We start from the raw sequence: 19,445 nt of genomic DNA, 5'->3' as shown, positions 1-19,445 counted from the left end.
GTCACAGCTATCTGCTCCGTCACCTTTAACCTACTTGGCTTTGGTGTTAATCTAACACTGCAGGAAGAAGTCCATGCTACGTGATCTCTATCTTGTTTACCAGTACCAGCTGACTATAAGGCTGCTTCATAATTGGCCACACGGCCACCACACCTCCCATCCTCCTTAACCATCCTCTGACACTCCCTTCCTACTTTCATTCATTGCACAGGCAGCAGGCCTCTGCAGATGGAGAAGCAATGGCAGATACAAGGAGCCGAAAGCAGAAAGACATTCTGTGTCTTTTTGACGTGGATGGGACATTAACCCCTGCACGAAAGGTACGTGCCAAACTACATAACATAGCCATAACTAGGAAAAGTATAGTTAATAAGATGTAACAAATCGTAATGAAAACTGCTGTAAACTTGCAGAATCTCATTCACACTTCTGATGAAAATTTTGCACAGATAGTAATGATCGCAAGAATCCAAAGAATTGTAATAGCATTCTGGATTATTTTCATAAAGAGAAAGTTTACGCAATATAAAACAGGATATTGTAGGCAAATAAGATCCCCTGGTCCTTCTAGTCCGCCCTTATATTATTTCCTTTTTAGCTGTCTCTTAGCATAGATCTATTCTTATCCTGGCAGCTTGAATTCATTTATTGTTGATTTTCCAACCAGGTCTGCTGGAAGTTTGTTCCGAGCATCTACTATTCTTTCAGTAAAAATATATTTGCTGACATTGCTTCTGATTTTCCCCTAACTAATCTCAGATTGTCCCCTTGTTCTAGTGTTCATCTTCCTAATAAAAACTCTTCCCTTCTTAACCTTATGTATACCTTTAACATATTTAAAAGTTTCCATCATGCCCCTCTCCCTTCTCTCCTCCATGCTATACAAATTAAGTTCAGTCTATCCTGATAAGTTTTGTTCCTAAGACACTCCACTTTTTTGTAGCCGGTCTTTGGACTCGTTCTTTATTATCAATGTATTTCTGTAGATGAGGTCTCCAGAACTGAACACAGTATTCCAGATGTGGTCATAACAGAGCTCTATACAGCGGGATCACAATCTCCTGCTGCTGGCTCTAGCTATGCTCAGTTTGCGGCTCTCAGAAATCAGAACCCCTAAATCAATAGAACTGCAGTCATTTGGGACGCTTAAAGGGGTTGTATCGCGAAATCAAGTGGGGTTATACACTTCTGTATGGCCATATTAATGCACTTTGTAATATACATCGTGCATTAAATATGAGCCATACAGAAGTTATTCACTTACCTGCTCCGTTGCTAGCGTCCTCGTCTCCATGGTTCCGTCTAAATTCGCTGGCAGCTTGCTTTTTTGGACGCGCTTGCGCAGTCCGGTCTTCTCCTTTCAGCACGAGCCGCTTCAGTGTGCTCCCCGCTACAGCTCTTCTGCGCATGCGCAGACGAGCTGTCACTGCTCGGGAGCGCGCTGGAGCGGCCATTCTGTACCATCCTCTGTTAGAGGAAGGTGCAGAGCCGCCCAGCTGTCCCGAGAAGCCGCCCAGCTGTCCCGCCGTCCTGCCGCCCAGGTAAGTGATGGGCCGGGGGGGCTGCCGCTGTGCCGGGGGGGGGCTGCCGCTGTGATGGAGGGGCTGTCGCTGCGCCGGGGGGGGGGCTGCCGCTGTGATGGGGTGGCTGTCGCTGTGCCGGGGGGGGGGGGGCTGTCGCTGTGATGGGGGGGCTGTCGCTGTGCCGGGGGGGGGCTGCCGCTGTGATGGGGGGGCTGTCGCTGTACCGGGGGGGGGGGCTGCGCCGGTTACCTGCTGCCTGGCGGTGGGTGACTGTGTGCCGTGGTCGGCCGCGTTCAATCCAGGGGTCCGGTCGGCGGCTGCGGGGCATCTGGTTGTCAGGGAGACACAGCTGGTAGCGTCTCGGGAGCGCGCACGTCGGGCTACAGCAAGCGATGGGAAAAGAGCCGGCGGCCATCTTGGGAAAATTTTTATAAGTTGCTGGAACTGTAAGTACAAACCAGCTAGAAAAGTCATTTACAGGGGGGGCTTAGTAATGTATGCTTAATTAGGGGGACTGGGCAAAAAAAAAATTCACTGCTTCCTCGAGACAACCCCTTTAAGTCTGGCCACGTTACAAAAGAGAGGTTGAGGGCAGAAGTTGACACAAAATAACAAACTATAAACTACTCACTACTTAGATGTCCCACCCCCACCCAATCAGGTTCCAGAAGTTCCTACAGTGGTCCCAGTGGTTATGCGCCATTCATGCACACCATTCATGCAGTATAAATACTATATTACCTCCAGGTACTGCGGTCACTTTTGTCTGCATCATCTAAGAGGCTAAACATTCTGGATTGTAGTCATCTCTGATCTCAGTCATTAGAGGGGGATATCGTCTGTACGAAACAACTCCTCTACCTGAATCATCATTGCCATGTAATAGTATGAGAGCTTGCACAAATGGCTGCGGATTCAACGTGTGCTTATATGATAGCCTGTATAATAACTAGCAAAACTGCTATTTACATTTTTGTAAACCTAAAATGACATTTTTGTGCTGAAAAATCGCTATAGAGTGTTGTCTCCCTTCCTTTCAGCTTGCTGTTCACTGCCTGCTCTCAATTGATTGACAGGAGACATAGAGACCTTAGAACAGGGATGGGGAAGGAGGATTAGTCATTGTGCTCATTGAACAGTTTAGTGAGGAGAGTAGCGAAGAGGGGAGGGAGAGGAGGGAAGGACACATTCCTGCAGAAACTACCTTAAAGGGGTTGTCCCGCGCCGAAACGGGTTATTTTTTTTTTCAACCCCCCCCCCGTTCGGCGCGAGACAACCCCGATGCAGGGAAGTAAAGAAAGTTTACCGGAGCGCTTACCTTAATCCCCGCGCTCCGGTGACTTCAATACTTACCGCTGAAGATGGCCGCCGGGATCCTCTGTCTTCGTGGACCGCAGCTCTTCTGTGCGGTCCACTGCCGATTCCAGCCTCCTGATTGGCTGGAATCGGCACGTGACGGGGCGGAGCTACACGGAGCCGCTCTCTGGCACGAGCGGCTCCATAGAAGACTGCTGAAGACCCGGACTGCGCAAGCGCGGCTAATTTGGCCATCGGAGGCCAAAAATTAGTCGGCACCATGGAGACGAGGACGCCAGCAACGGAGCAGGTAAGTAAAAAACTTTTTATAACTTCTGTATGGCTCATAATTAATGCACAATGTATATTACAAAGTGCATTATTATGGCCATACAGAAGTGTATAGACCCACTTGCTGCCTCGGGACAACCCCTTTAAGGCTAATAGTTACTTTTCACTGTGCTTTACCTATAGAAATCACATTCTCACTGCTCACTTTGCTGTACACTGTTCTACAATATGATTAACATGATTTTGTGTGTATGTGTTTTACAGACATTAAGAGAACATAATCTGCAGTTCTCTGTGTACAGTCTATAGAACACAGCACAGCAGCAGGTTACTCTCACCATTGATTTCAATAGGAATGAAGGCAGCTAGGCTAGCTAGAGACCATAACGAAACACATTTTTCCTATGTAGGAGACCAAGATAATCAATGAATTGCTGACAATAATGTTATAGAATTCTGGGATTTATATTCCTAAATAGTCTTTCAGTGGATAATGGAGCATAGAAACATGGCTTTTAATAATTAAATAATTAAAGCCTGACTTGGAAAAGACACAGGAGAACATACTGTAGAAATAGAAACTTGGCCTATCTATTAAGATCTGCATTTACTATGATCACCTACATGTTTAGTGATGTAAATCACTGGCTCATAAGCGTAATCCCTGGTTAAACATAGCCATTGATAGCATTGCCACCAAACCATTAGGCAGAGAATATATTTAGATATCAAATCATTACCCATTATTGCTCCCAGGTTTTTAGATGTAATTAGGTAATTACAGACTGATATTGTACATGACTGCTCCTAGCAGAGAGCACATGGAAACTGTTAAACATGATGAACAGTTCTATTTAGTGGACACAGCGCTTTCACTTGTACATTTATTACACCTGCGATCTCTTTTCACATTCAAATAAGAAAATAAGTTGTTAGTTTGTTTAATTTATGATTAAATCAATTTTATTAAACAAATGAGTAGAAGGTGAGACAAATATGATTAAGTGTTATGAACTACTGAACCAGATTGTCAGCTTATGGGGTCCTTAACCAAAATCGAAGGGGTCAACAGATCTCGAATTTGGTTATATTGAATAGTTCCCCTTTTCTGAGGCACACATTGCTTGTTGGAGCTATGGTGAAACCACTTCAGTATAAATGACAACAGGGAAGTTTGAAAGTGTGGGGCAATGTTTGGGAGTTCCATACTCCCACTGATTTTACATTTTATAAGGGGTATATATATATATATATATATATATATATATATATATATATATATATATATATATATATATATATAGCAACCTGGGCTTCTAACCCGCCTACTGAAAGTTTATGAAGAGAGATTTCAGGTTATTGAAGAAAGAACTTGGTATGTTGATTGGTTAAAGGTTTTTTTTTGTGCAAAAAGTATCAATGACCTATCATCAGGATAGGTCATTATTAATAGTTAATTACTGGTAAACCGCTGCTCAGCATCCTGATCCCACTGTCACTGCAGCAGGGTCACACATCATTAGGGACAGCAGTGGAAGTGTCATAGCTCACTTTACTCCCATTGAAATCAATGGGTGCTGAATCTGGCTATTACACTTCCAGTACTTCTCCCCCCAACCCCAGGGTTAATGTGGAAGTGTAATAGTCGCTTCAGCTCCCATTGATTTCAATTGAAATAAAATCAGCTATGGCACTTCTGCTGCCGCCCCCTATGACAGCGTCCGGCCCCGCTGTACTGAGTGGTTGGTCCCTGGCAATTAACTATTGATGAGCTATCCTGAGGATAGATCATTAATAGTTTTTTCCCATAAAATCCCTTTAAAGCCTGAAACAAATACAGGATAAGTGATAGAACATTAATTTTCAAAGTGTTCACTTGTTCAAACCACATGACTGATGATCTGCTCCAAGTCAAAAGAGCCAAATGTAAGGTAGAGAGACTCTTGTAGGAAGGGTAAATCTGGTTGCCCAAAAAGTTTTAGACTGGGGAACCAATGTTGTTGAGGTATGTTTATGTTAAGCTGTTCTGATTTATGTAAATAAACCTTATAGTTACTGAGAAGCCAATTTCGGGATTATATGTATAGATTAATAGATCGTCTGTCTAAATAGCCAATTTATGTATAGAGTTGCCTACTGCAATCCCCCAGATTCCGGATTGACTCATTTGCTCTAAGAGCTCTAGCAAGGCATTCTATTAGGACGATGTATAATAAGCGGACAAAGGACATCCTTGGCTAGTTCCTTTCTTATTTAGGAATGGTGAAGATAAGCTCCCATTCGCCCTCACCTGTGCCCAGGACATGTTGCTGTGACTACATCTGTTCTGTTCACCTTTGCCTTTAGTGATACCCAACCTTTGGACTAAGCTTTGCTTTGTTATTCACTGTGTTATTTGGTAAAGGTGTAGTCTCACATACTGTACTTAGTCCTGGATATATTTACAATATGTACAGACGCCTAGTATTCGTGGGGTATAAGAATCAAAACAAAAACATTGCCAAACTTTCTTGTCATCTAAGAAACAGCCATTAGCTTTGAACACACTTTTGACTATTCTAAGCATCCTAATGACTATGTTCTGTAAAATGCTTGGTTCTAATTGTTTTCTTGAAGCTTGCAATATGTTCCTAAGGCTTTCTTCAGAGGTTGAACACTGTTCTCACTTCACAGTTGGGTTCTTCCTACAGAAGTTTGATTGGGTTTAGATCAGGCGATTGTAGTGGCCATTAGATTATTTTCAGGCAACCCCCTTCTTTCTTTACCAGGTAGTCTTTGCAAAGCTTTGAAGTGTGCATTAGGTGATTATAATGCTGCATACAGAATCCCCTGCCAACCAGCTTTTACCTGCAGGGATTGCATAGTGAACAAGGATTTTGTGGTACCTTTTGTGCTTGAGAATTCCATTGATTCTATACTCACTCCATCATAGGAAAATGGCCTCCACACCATTACAGACCCTCCACCAGGTTTGACAGCTGGTGTAATGCAGTTGGGCATTATCTTTGCATTCGCTAAGCACCATACCTATGTTTTTCTTTTCCTGTGTAATCCTTTCACAATACTGTTTTTTAATCTTATACGGTCACTCAAAACTCTACTCTCAACCAAAAATGAATGCAGTCTCAGGGGAAGAATTATTTTCAGACATATCCTGGCCCACATTGACTAAGGAACAATGTACAGTACGGAATTCACTTGTGTATCAAAAATATGGGAAATAATAAAGCTCCGGGACCAGACGGGTATTCAGGGTGATTCTTTAAAATAATGAAAGACCAGATTACCCCTTTACTTGAGTCTCTATTCAACAGGTATATGCAGGACAACCCAATTCCCTTGGACCTGAATATCGCCCATATTAAGCTGCCACCCAAACCTGGTAAAGACTAGAGATGAGCGAACGTACTCGGAAAAGCACTACTCGTCCGAGTAATGTGCTTTATCCGAGTATCTCGCCGCTCGTCCTGAAAGATTCGGGCCGCTCCGCTGCTGACAGGTGAGTCGTAGCGGGGAGCGGGGCAGAGCGGGTGGGAGAGGAGAGAAAGATCTCCCCTCCGTTCCTCCCCGCTCTCCCCTGCAGCTCCCCGCTCCGCAGCGCGTCCCGAATCTTTCAGGACGAGCGGGGAGGTACTCGGATAAAGCACATTACTCGGACGAGTAGTGCTTATCCGAGTACGTTCGCTCATCTCTAGTAAAGACCCTACAGAAGCTAAATCATATAGACCAATTTCTCTAATCAATACTGATTTAAAATTGATGGCAGATCACCCAGCCACCATCATGCCCCATATAATCTCCCCAATGCAGACAGGATTTACAAAAGGACGCTCGGCCATTATAAACATAAGGAAGATCCTGACCGCCCTCTGATATTAAGTTACAACTAACGGCTCACCCTTCCCCGACCCTTCTCACGATAGATGCAGAAAAGGCATTTGATAATGTCTCGTGGTCTTGGTTGGGGGAAGTGATTAACATGATGGCCTCCAAAGGCCCCTTTGGCTCCTATTTGTGGAAGCTTTACTCTTCTCCACAAGAGCAAATGAATGCACCAGGTTTCCTATCCCTAAGATTCCCTTTACAGAGAGGTACTAAGCAAGGTTGCCCTCTATCACCACTTTTATTTAATCTGGCGATTGAACCACTAGCACGTAAGTTAGAAAGCCATACTGGGATCGAGGGCATGAAGGTCCAGGGTAGAACAGTAAAAACAGTAATTTTCCTAGTGACATAGTTGCATAAGGGCTTGTTTTGCGCAGAACTAGTTGTAGTTTTCAGTGGTATCATTTAACATGCAGAGAAAAATCCAGCTCATCCAATGCTTGTAAAAATAACATCAAAAACCTTTATTTGAAGATTAGAAAAAATATTTTGACATGGGACCACAACACACCATGGTGTTGTTATTCCCTGTAATGCATTCCAGGCGCCATCCAGCACTCTTAGGGCGCTTTCCCACGAGCGTATATTGGCCGGCCGTTTTCACGGCCGGCTGATGTACGCTGTAATCTGGTGCATTAGATTCCAATGCATCAGATCACATGGCCGTATTCCTGAGACGTAAAAGTGCCCAGCCGGCCAATATAGTGCTGGGCATTTTTACATCGAGCCCAAAAGATAGTCCTGGAACTATCTTTTGGGCTGGAATACGTCAGCCGCTGCATGGGCCCCTATGGTAGCCCATAGCAGCGGCTGCATGTGGGAGGGATTTTAGCAGCATGGCTCACTTCTGTTCTCCTCCCTGCTGGCTCTTTGCAATGGTAGGGGGCAGGGTGGGGGCAAAGCTAAGCACTGGTCCGTCCCCCCTCCTCCCATTGCTGGCTGCGGACAAGAGGCGTGACATGGTCGGAGCTAAGGGGACGGCGCTTAGCTCTGCCTCCACCCCACCTCCTCTCATTGCAAAGAACGAGCGGGGAGGAGAGCAGAGGTGAACCTGGGATGGGGAGGGAGGGGAAAGCGGCGATGGCATGGTAGTCTCAGTGTATATGCGCGGAGACCCATGCCGTGTGCACAGGCGCACAAATGTTCTCTAGTTTTATCTCTCCCAACATAGTGTATATCAGCAGAACTCATCTTACATATTTCATCATATGCATCCTGGGTAAGAAAAACTTCCAACTGAATGTAGCCCTGAAAGGAAAAGCCAGTCCATGCGCAAATGAACTAAAGGAGATCTGCTGATAGAAGAAAATAAATGAGAAAACACATGTATGCAGAATATAAGATATATATGATTTACAACAAAAAAATAAGGACAAGCCACAGCTCATACGTTACATGACACTTGGAATCAGTGCAACCATGCACCGCGTTCCAATTATATATCGTGGTAAAAAAACTTTGTAATACACGACAGTTGTCAGGTTGGTATAAGCATTAAATAACGCATAATGTGGGTGTACGCACATCTTGCAGATTGCATGACCTCCTAATATAAATACAAGCATATGCCGATATTACGTAAAGTGACTGGTTTAAAAATACAAGCTCCAAAGCAGTGTACATAGTAATAGAGAATCTCCATGGTGCTCGAGGAGTATAAGATGGGCATATATTACAGGGACAAACTTAATAATCAGCATAGGCATCAAATAAATAATATGAACAAAAACATTTCCTGATGTCACATTATACAAAATCCGTGGCCTGAACGTGTACTCCAACGCCATGTGTACGCCGGTAGAGAACTTTATGATACTCAGCTATGAAGCAAAGATGTAAATCACTCCTCCGATTTAGTCCTAAAGGCGTAAATGTTTTGAGGTTCGTGATCCAAAAGGTTCCCTTTTTAATAAAAAGGCGCCTCAGGTCACCACCAGGAGCGTTTTTTTCACTTTTTCAATACCAAATACTTTTAAAGATAGAACAGATCTATCATGATGAATTATAAAATGCCTAGATGCACTGGAGACATTTCAATTAGAAGAAGAACCATAGCTATCATTCAGATGTTCCAAAAATCACACTCTGACACTGATTGGATAGTGTATAGTGACACACACCCAACTCAGGGCTCCAGGCTAAAAAATATTATGTGGTGGCCTTTGGCACCTAATTCTAAAATTTTAAGAACCTATACATTAAATTATATTTTATGGCTGTAAAATTAAAAACAATTGTATTGTATGTAACATAAAGAAAGTGTTTACACTATACTGTGGACTGCTGCAAAGCTTTCTCTGCAGAACAGGAAGTGTCGGGTTATTATTAGGCTAGGCCAGCTGCACACGACCAGGTCGGATTCCGGATCCTGCATTGGAATCCGACCCTGTGCCCGGCCGGTGAGCCCGCATACCTGTCTTCCTTCTTCTTTATCTGTGCTGCGTACGGTGCAGACGGCTTACCGTAGGACACGCGCAGTACAGATTTTCCCACGCTAGGCGATGATGCGGAATCCGTGCTCTGTATGCAGTGTTAATTGCGTACGGGCTGCAGGTCGGGGGGCTTCTATTGACTTCAACGGAAGCCGTCCGTGCGGACACTGCGCTAAAATAGAACATGCTGTGATTTTTCCTCCGTGAGCGGAAAATCACAATTGTTTTGCGCTCGTGGGCAGGAAAAAGCGTTTTTCCATTGCATGCTATGGACAGTATTTGCCAAGGAATCCGGGGGTGAACACCAGCCTCGGATTCCACGATGCAAATATGCCTTTGTGCAGGTGGCTTTATTGTGAAAACTGCAGGATATTAGGATTTTTTGAAAACATATAATGTGACATCAAAAAGTTTTTAAAAATCACTATAAAGTATTTTAAAAATATGTTTAACATGTTTGACACATTCCCTTTTTGATGACACTCCAAAGTTTCATGTCTCATGTGAATGCTGATTAGCTACACAGGACCATCGAGTACACATGTAATAGAAGGTGGATAAGATCAGTGTTGTTTAGTCTCAGTGCTAGGAATATAAAAATTCCATTAAATGATTCATTATTCTTTTGAGTGTAGAATTATCTCACTGTTTACACCAGCTTAATGGCATATAAAAGTCACATATTTTGGAGCACACCATATTTTACCAAAATTTGGGACTTTCACCTTGTCTTGCCATTTTTAAAAATTGTCGATACTGGGCAGATGAGGGCATAGCCTCCCGGGGCCCATTAGATTTACAATAAATTACGCCAGAAAAACTTACAACATTTCTGCCATGTCTGCTACAAATTCTCTCCATTGAGTTTGAAGCATTTTTTGTGGCATTTTTCCATGCTTATTTAGTGGCATTTTTCCAAGCTTTTTGAAGTTCTAAAACAATGGTGAAGAGTGGAAGGGAAAAAGAGATCTTTTAATGTATAGGTATGTTTCCTATAAAAGATAAGTACATTTCCCTTGAGTAACACATACAGGGGGGGTGGACAAAAATATGGAAACACCTTATGAACTGCATGGTATTTTAACCATTAGCACCAAGCTGCCCTTTTGACCCCTGCTTGGCTGGGAGCTTTCCTGCCAAATTTGTGGTTTCTTCACTTCTTGCCCCGCTCTGGGTACTTCTTGGAGTCAGCTGGTAACAGCAGCTGAGTGGCTCAAACCCCTGACCAATGAAATCTTGTTGCTCGGGCAGACGTTCACTTCTGCCTGGCAGCATCTGTGTCATATTACCTGCACTTAAAATTGGTCTCCACATGTCTTATTGAAATATGATTTATAATCCCTTGTAATTTAAGGCTCCCTATCACGGCTGTTACGGAATATCGCTAGCGATATTGCGCCACAGGGAAAGGGGGGGGGGGGGGAATATCTGTCAGGTCTCTACAGTGAGCCTATCTAATAGATAGGCTCGCCGCGGAGAATCGCGGCATGCCGTGATTTAGATCCCGCAAACGGAGGATTGCTATGATTCTCTGCTCGTGGCAATGCTATGGAAAGCTTCATACAGCATGATCGCCGGCAGATTCACGCCCGTGGACATGCAGCCTAAGGCATGCATTTTGTATGGTGTTTCCATATTTTTGTCCAACCCCTGTATTAACCTATCGAATTAACAGACAAGCAAGATGAGTGGAGTGTCTTAATGTGTAAAATCATTCATTTTGGTTGAGCGGGATGACCTATAAATTGAACAGTTGACCTATGTGTATAGTGGGGCTTGAGATATACTCATTGTAAAAAATTGATAATTTGATTGGATTCTTGGAAGTCTATTCATTTGAACCAAATTCTCAGATTTTAATCAAATCTTCCAAATCGGATCTAGGGCAGTTCTTCAAAACTGTTTGTTTTATAGACTTACAAGGGGTTCTTTACTGTAAGAGCAGTGAGACTATAGAACTCTCTGTCTGAGGACGTGCTGATGGAGAATTCGATAAGGTCTAGACGCCTTTCTTGAGCGGTACAATATTACATCTTATATCACTGATTATTTCAGAGGGGTCGGAAAAGGGATTTTCCCTTAAATGATTTGGCTACTAACTCATTGGGCTCATTTTTCTTCCTCTGGAACAACATTGGGGGGTAATAGGCTGAACTAGATAGACATATGTCTTTTTTCAGAAGAATTTGGGAGTACAAATTTATAACAACTTATGATGCTTTCAATAGAGGGTTAAATTCTTCAAGAGAATTCATCCATGAGCGGGAAGTATGAGAAATCTATAGCACAGATAACACTCTGGCCTGGTGACCTCCTAACACCAATTCAGGGACTATAAAACCTTCAGATCTTTATCAGTGGACTATTTAAGTATTTATTTATTTATTTCTCTACTCATCCTGTTGTAGTATTCTTTTAAGTGCAAATTAATCACATCCATGTCTGTGCCTTGTCATAAGTATGTGTGTATATATAATGGAAAAAGCCATTAAAAGTTATCATATCTACAAGATTACTTTGTTTCTCTTGCTGGGAACAATCCCAATTTGTGTACATATATTCATGTCTCTTCTGATCTATTTCATTATGTCTGAGGAAGATTCCTGAGAGTTTCGAAAGCTTGCTATAACGTCAGCTATTTTTGGTAGCCATTAAAAGGTATCATATCTACAAGATTGCTTGGTTTCTCTTGCTGGGAACAATCACATTTTTTCAGCCTAACATACTATGTCACTTCACTGACCCATTCTTTAATTGTAGTAGCATTTATTTTCCTTTCAATGACTAGGTGTTAGTGGTTTTGTGGAGTTAAGTCAATGTAGAGTTATTGGGTGTTTTGATATTTGCTATACGTGTTGAAAAAGCCAAGCATGTGTTTTTCTTAGCTGGATCGTAAATTAGCAAGATTCAAACTGCGTGCAACTTTCTACAGAAGAATAAGATCTGAATGAACATTAGTACACAGATTTATTATTATATACAGTTAACCCTTTCCAATCTAATTTTGGATTTAGGGTTTCCTAAAAGGCTTTCTCTTTTTGCTGTTATACAACGGTGCCATCTGCTGGCTAAAGCCTGTGTGTGCGCCAGAGAGGCTCCAACAGCAGAGTGACAGTAAGAATACCCTGGCAGACGTCTTCTGACATTAGAGCTGCACAAGCTTCAATCAATATGTAGGAAGACATCAAACAGTGGATTGGAAAGGGTTAAAAGGGGTTTGAGAGCTAAATAGAAAATGTACTCTTACTTGCATATAGCACAATCTATGAAAAATAGGTCATAATTACTTTCTAATCCCCTGCAGCTCCTGCACCAGCTTTCCATGATTCCCCTAGGGGGTCTCTGTTTATGATGGCTGCAGCTGTGGCATTTCCAGTCTATCACTGAGCACAGTGTTGGTTTCAGCGGATATAACAAAATGCCCGTTGCAGCCATGGATTGGTGGGGGCGCATGCTAGTGACTGTAACAGAAGAAAACAAAACAACTAATATTAACTTCAAATCTGTAACTGCTCTTTTGGGATTGTGATTGGAAAAAATGTTGAAAACGTTTGATTTCTTATCTCTAACAGAAAGTGGACCCCGAGGTGGACCTGTTCTTACAGGAGCTCCGGCAAAGGGTACAGATTGGAGTGGTGGGTGGATCCGATTATTCAAAGATTGCAGAGCAGTTTGGAGATGGAGATGAGGGTAATGTAATCATTAGACCTTACAAACACAAGTGTTGGATCTGTGCCCCCAGTTATAGGATTTAACAGATTTAGACTTTGTAATATACACCATCCATACAAACGATCATGTCTAGTTCTTTAAAGTCACAAGGCCACAACAAATTTGTATCTGCTGTGCCTGATTCTTTATTCATCTGAGTGACCATCCAGAAAAAAACCAATCAGATGTATGAGATGGATTTCGCAGTTGCAGAAATCTATGCAACAAATCTATGGGGGGTGAATGTAGCCCTACTGCATATTCTTTTAACGAAAATAATAATGTAAAATGGTAGAACTAACCAGGTGCATGGGGAAGGGTGGTATATTATATGGAGGGAAAAAAAGGAATAGTAGTACCAGTGCTCCCATTAGTGACCCCAGTAATAACAGTCACCTCCATAGTATCCTTAGGGCTCAGTCAGACGGGCGTTTTTTCGCGCGATTTGCGGATCGCATGACGGATGCGCATCCGCAAATCGCGTGACCGGTGCGCGCAAGTCGCCCGCAAATCGCCCGAAAATCTGCTCCTAGCCGCGTTTCATTAGAAACGGGCCGGAGCTGTCCAGCGCAGTGCATTCAATGGAGACGGCAATACAGCCGTCTCCATTGAAAGCAATGCACTGCGGGCGAGCCCGGGATGAATTGTCGGTAAGGGCTTAAATATATAAGCCCTTCCCTGCAATCCATCCTAAAATGTGTAAAAATAAAAAAAAATTGTATACTCACCTTCTGTATACTCCACCATCAGCCGGAGCTCCGAGCGGCCGTCCTGCAGTGGGTGTGAAGGGGGTGTGAGCCAGACCTGCCCCCTGATTGGCTCAGCGCTGAGCCAATCAGAGGCATGCCTCACTCACACCCATTCATGAATTCATGAATGGATGTGAGTCAGACCTGCCCCTGATTGGCTCAGCGCTGAGAGGCAGCAGTCACTCACCCATTCATGAATTCATGAATGGGTGTGTGAGTGAAACCGGCCTCTGATTGGTCAGGCTGTGACCAATCAGAGGCAGATCATTCAGCAGGCGGGGATTTTAAAGTCCCGCCGGCTGAATAGTGCCGAGAAGCAGTTCAGGAGAACTGACAGCGGCCGCGGCTGGACTCCGGCTGCAGCGGAAAAGTGAGTATACAATTTTTTTAATTTTAACACATTTTAGGATGAATTGCAGGGAAGGGTTTATATATTTAACCCCTTCCCGACAATTCACCCCGCGCACGCCGGCAGCCCATTGCTTTCAATGGAGCGGCTGTATTGCCGCTCCATTGAATTCAATGGGCAAACATCGTTCTTCTCTGCCACAGCTGTTACAGCTGTGGCAGAGAAGAATGATTTGTCTTCTATATGTTCTCAATAGGGTCGGCGCTGCTGCCGCCGGCCCCATTGAGCGCATATAGAGAAGAGAACAGGAATCGCAGATCGCAGATTGGTGCGATCTGCGATTTTTTGTTCTATAATTTATCGGACGAGCGCATAAAAAGTGCTCATGTGTCCGATACCATTGCAAAGCAATGGTTTTAAAAAATCGCCGGACGCATGCGCATGCGCAAATCGCGGCTAAAAACGCCCGTCTGACTAAGGCCTTAGTAGTAATAGTGTGCCCATTAGTGGCCCCAGTAGTATTAGTGATCCCCATAGTGACCCTAGTAGTAATAGTGCTCCCATTAGTAATAGTGACTCTCATAGTGACCCTAGTAGTAATAGTGCCCCCACTAGTAATACTAACCCCTATAGTAGTTGCAGTAGTAATATTGTCCTCCTTATTGCTTCCAGGATAAATACTAATCCCTATAGCGGCCCATGTAGTAATAGTGACTCCCATAGTGGTGCCAGTATTAATAGTGTCCCCTTTAGTGGGTCTCCGAATGAGCAGCAACCCGACATCTTCAAGCATTTAACTGACTCTGTCTGTATCTCCGGTCCAGCAGCGTGGCTGCTGTAACCAGCATGACCCCTGACCTCTCCATGCTTTGTTTGCACTGTGTACAAGATGGTGTCTGCATGCAGGAACTCGGACAGCGGGTGGAGAGGTCAGGGGTCACAGTCTGATACATTAGCAGTTGCCAGATGGGAGCTACAGACAGAGTGAGTTAAATGCTTGATGGTGATAGATTTATGCCCAGCGGGCTGGCAGCTGACCATTGTTTTTTACTGCCCATCAATATGGCCAGTAAAAAAATAAATACCGTCACCAGCCTTTAGGCTTACTTACCTGCCGGGCCAGTGACTTACTAGCCAGGTGCCAACCCTAGCGCCACACGTCTGAGGTCCTACAGACTGCCGCCTGAAGTGGGCAACTATCTAAGTGACATGATTTGTAACATATGTATGACTTATATCATTAGTCTTCTTGATCACAATAGATAGCTGTAATATATTTCATTTAGCGGAAATGTGTTCACTTATTGCTTTACATATCTTCCATTGATCCTGAGTTACAACATGTGCAGCGGTTTATTTACAATACTGTTAACCATGGAGCTGAATTTTCCCCATCATCCTTGTATGATTTAATGCACACTTAAATGGTCACTGCACTTTCAACAAATTTTGCATAAAGCAATAGTACAGGCAAATCTAAAACTTTAGATTATATGTTATCAGACAAAAATGCTTCTATCTTCAGTTATTAGGCTTTCCCTCCTCATATAAACTGTTCACTCACTCTGAATTAACTGTAATTTCCATTTTGAGAGACCAGACTAACAGCTCACTGACAGATCAGATTACATGCTGCCCATACAAGTCTATGGAGAGAAGAGGAGGGAACAGGAGCTGAGTGAGAGAGCAGAGAGACACAAATAGATAGATTGCTGCAGTTAATGGTGAGTGTTTTAGAGCTAGTGAAATCACATCTTCTCAGTACTGCTATAATGTCTTCCACGCTTCTTTTTATTATTTAAGAGATGGGGGGGGCAGCAACTTCTCCACTTTCTGTGTGCAGTGTATGAGAGACATCATAGCAGCTAGTTTCCACCCAACAGATTAGGGAAAAGTGAAAATTAGAGATGGAGAATGCAGATCACTAAACATGCCATATACAAGTCATATAATGGCCAGATATAGTGCAACTCCTCATGTACACAGACACGACAGAGTATTCTGAAAAGTCATCTGAAATGGCAGGAACGCTTTAAAGCTTGTTCTGATGGTTTGCATTCTGATGGTTTTCCATATAACACCAGCTGCTGTACAGTAATCTGATGTACAAAAAATGTTCTAAGAGCTCAGCTAAGCTAGATGTGCCTCTCAGCAGGCTTACTGGCCAGTTCAAATAGCTACCAACAGTATTGCGAATGACGCTCTGGGATATACACAGTATGTAACTCATGATTAGTGCAAAGTTATTCCAATTGTTAGTGACGTATAAACTGCAAATGCGGTTCAAGAAACAATTAAGACATGATGTGTTATCCAAGTATCTAGCATGTTTATATGTATTCCTACTTCATTACTTCGAATAATGATTATTTGTATCTTGTGTCTTCCCTGTAGTAATTAAAAAGTTTGATTATGTGTTTGCTGAGAATGGAATTGTTCAGTATAAAGATGGGCAGCTCCTTTCAAGAGAGGTAAGGTTACATTATTTTTCAAATACCATTGTAATGCAGAGAAACAGAGATAAATCCACCATTCTGTATTATGTAGGAACTTAATCTACATTCTAAATCCACTTTTCCATCCAGAGCATCTCTTGTGGTGTGATAGGTTTGAATATATGATTTTCTTCCCAGATTTGCCACATGGGTTCCAAAGTTTGTAACATGCAGCCAATTGCATAATGAAAGGTTATACAACTTTCTAATATACACAGACTGTGTTATAATTCCTCCCTAATTTTAAAATATTTCTTTTCTCAGCTGGTTGGTATAAATAAGAATGGTTTCATCCACTGACAGTAAAAATCTCTCATGAAAATGATGAAACACTAAGGTCGGCTTCACACGGCCGTGACGGGCTCTGCCGTGGAATTCCGTGGCGGAGCCCGTCACGACGTCCCCCCAGAGACCCCAATACTTACCTCCGAATCCGGCGTCCTACGTCCCGCATGACGTAGAGTCATAGAGTCATATGACGCGGCATGCGGTAGGCGGGGAAGCGGTTTCACGCTATCTTCCGCTGTGCTACAGCGGAAGATAGCGTGACGGACGGCTTCCATTGACTGCAATGGAAGCCGTCCGCGCGTACACCCGCAGCAAATAGAGCATGCCACGGGTGAGGACGGGTGATTTTATGGTGCGGAATTCCGTGGTGGAATTCCGCACCGTGAGCCCTGAGCTATTAGGTTCGATAGAACCTAATAGCGGCGGAAATCCATCCGTGGGAAGGAGCCCTAAAGCATGTTAGAAAGTTGCAGAACTTTTTATCATGGCTCATTCACACGAGTGTATGCTGGTTTCAATCTGTGAATATGCGCTTATTCAAGGTGTATTTTAGCCCTTTTAGCATGTTTTTTTTGCGTGTAAGCACTGTGTATTTACACACGCAAAAAATACAAGTAGGGACCATTGATTTTATGTACATATATGAAGTTAATACACATTTTATGCATATTCACTCCATATTTGTGGAATTCCATTCACTTCTATTGCCTATTTTAGCCTGTAATACGGACCAAAATAGGACATGCTGTTAATTTTCATGTGACTGACAATCAAGTGAAAAACACAGTAAGTCCCCTACTTACAAACGTTCATGTTACGAACTTTTGTACATACGAACAAAGTTGTCCTCAAGTATAAAGTTAGCGCGTAAGAATAGCTCACACTGCTGCCGAGTGGTGGCCACAGCAAGTGAGAGTATTGTACGCCCTAAAGAATAGCCCTCTCTTACTGTACCCACGTAGTTTCATTAGAGAGTGTGTTGTACATTCTAAGATGTTGGGTGTTAAGTGAAAAAGCAGCAGTGATGCGTTGGGTAGTACTAAGAAACACCAGGCCATCACTAAAGTAGACATTATAAAAAGAGTGGAGCGCGGTGAGAAGATGTCTGATGTTGCTCGCTCGTACCAGATGAATCGTTCTACCATTGGTACAATTCTCAAGGACAAGGATAAGATCATGGAACATGTGAGAAGTTCAGTGCCTATGCACTCTACTATTATTAGTAGGAAACGTGGAAAAGTGATAGAAGAACTTGAAAAACATCTGAGCATTTGGATGGAGGATTGTCATCAGAAAAGCAACCCGCTAAGCCTAATGCTGATTCAAGACAAGGCTTTAAGTCTCTTTGAAGACTTGAAGACAAAATATGGGGAAGAAGCAGCAGATGTGACCTTTACTGCAAGTCATGGATGGTTTAACCTCTTCAAGGCACGCAAGACTAGCGGCGCCATCTTGGACAGAAGATTTTTCAAAGTTGCTGAACGGGGATCCAGGTAAGAGAATTTTTTTTTTTTAAATAACACATGGCTGCGGTATTCCCTTTCAGTAACTGGGGAACTGGGGGGAAAAAATTTTTAATGTTTTGGCTCGGGACAACCCCTTTAAGGAAATCATCGAAGAAGGTGAGTTTTCACCTCAGAAAATATAATGTTGACGAAACAGGCCTTTATTGGAAGAAGATGCCGGATCAAACCTACATCAGTAAAGAAGAGAAGTCTATGCTTGGCTTCAAACCCACAAAGGACAGACTGACGCTACTGCTTGGGGGTAATACCGCAGGCGATATGAAGCTTAAGCCAATGTACGAACTAATCCCTTGCTTTTATATCCAGCTTTACCATCTGCTTTAGTGTGCGAGGTTGTGTGGTAAGTGATTTGTGCATTTAATGTGTCAGTTCCGCCTGGTTGCAAGTATCAGTCTTTCAGGGAGAGCAGGGCCGAGGTTCCAGCACAAGGCCACCTTTATAGAGGCCATCACTCGGCTTGTTAGGTAGGGCCTTGCCATCTTTCCTGCAGCAAAGGGTCAGTTTCCCCTAACCCATGTTTTTGGGTCACGTTCATGTGGGCCCCGTGCTAAATTGCCCACACGAACGTAACATAATGCATCCCTTTTTGTAACTGGCCTCTATAAAGGTGGCCTGCGCTGCAACCTCGGCCCTGCTCTCCCTGAAAGGGTGATACTCGCAACCAGGCGGAACTGACACATTAAATACACAAACTCACTTACCACACAAGCTCGCACACTAAAGCAGATGGCAAAGCTGAATATAAAAGTGAGGGATTAGTTCGTACATTGGCCAATGAACTTAAGCTGCAAGGCTACGACAAGGCTCCTCGTGTCTTGCAGTCCCTACTTTAGCAAGACTTTAAACAGGTAGAACAGGACACCAAAAATCCAGCAAACTGCAAGCTGACCAGACACTATT

At 43.3% G+C, this 19,445-nt stretch overlaps 1 protein-coding gene across 1 annotated transcript in view; it reads left to right on the top strand.

Annotated features, from left to right (window-relative positions):
• The first annotated feature begins 188 nt into the window (after positions 1–188).
• PMM1 (phosphomannomutase 1) overlaps positions 189–19,445 on the top strand; it is a 33,869-nt gene continuing 14,612 nt past the window's right edge. The window contains exons 1-3 of the mRNA XM_066596435.1: positions 189–320; positions 13,000–13,117; positions 16,631–16,707. Of these exons, the coding sequence (XP_066452532.1) occupies positions 240–320; positions 13,000–13,117; positions 16,631–16,707 (276 nt within the window). The 5' untranslated portion in view covers positions 189–239. The remainder of the gene's footprint in view (positions 321–12,999; positions 13,118–16,630; positions 16,708–19,445) is intronic.

Source organism: Eleutherodactylus coqui, chromosome 3 (assembly GCF_035609145.1).
Source record: "Eleutherodactylus coqui strain aEleCoq1 chromosome 3, aEleCoq1.hap1, whole genome shotgun sequence".
Taxonomy (NCBI): Eukaryota; Metazoa; Chordata; class Amphibia; order Anura; family Eleutherodactylidae; genus Eleutherodactylus; species Eleutherodactylus coqui.
Note: the sequence above shows the minus strand (reverse complement) of the source record. Positions and strands in the feature narration are given on the sequence as shown.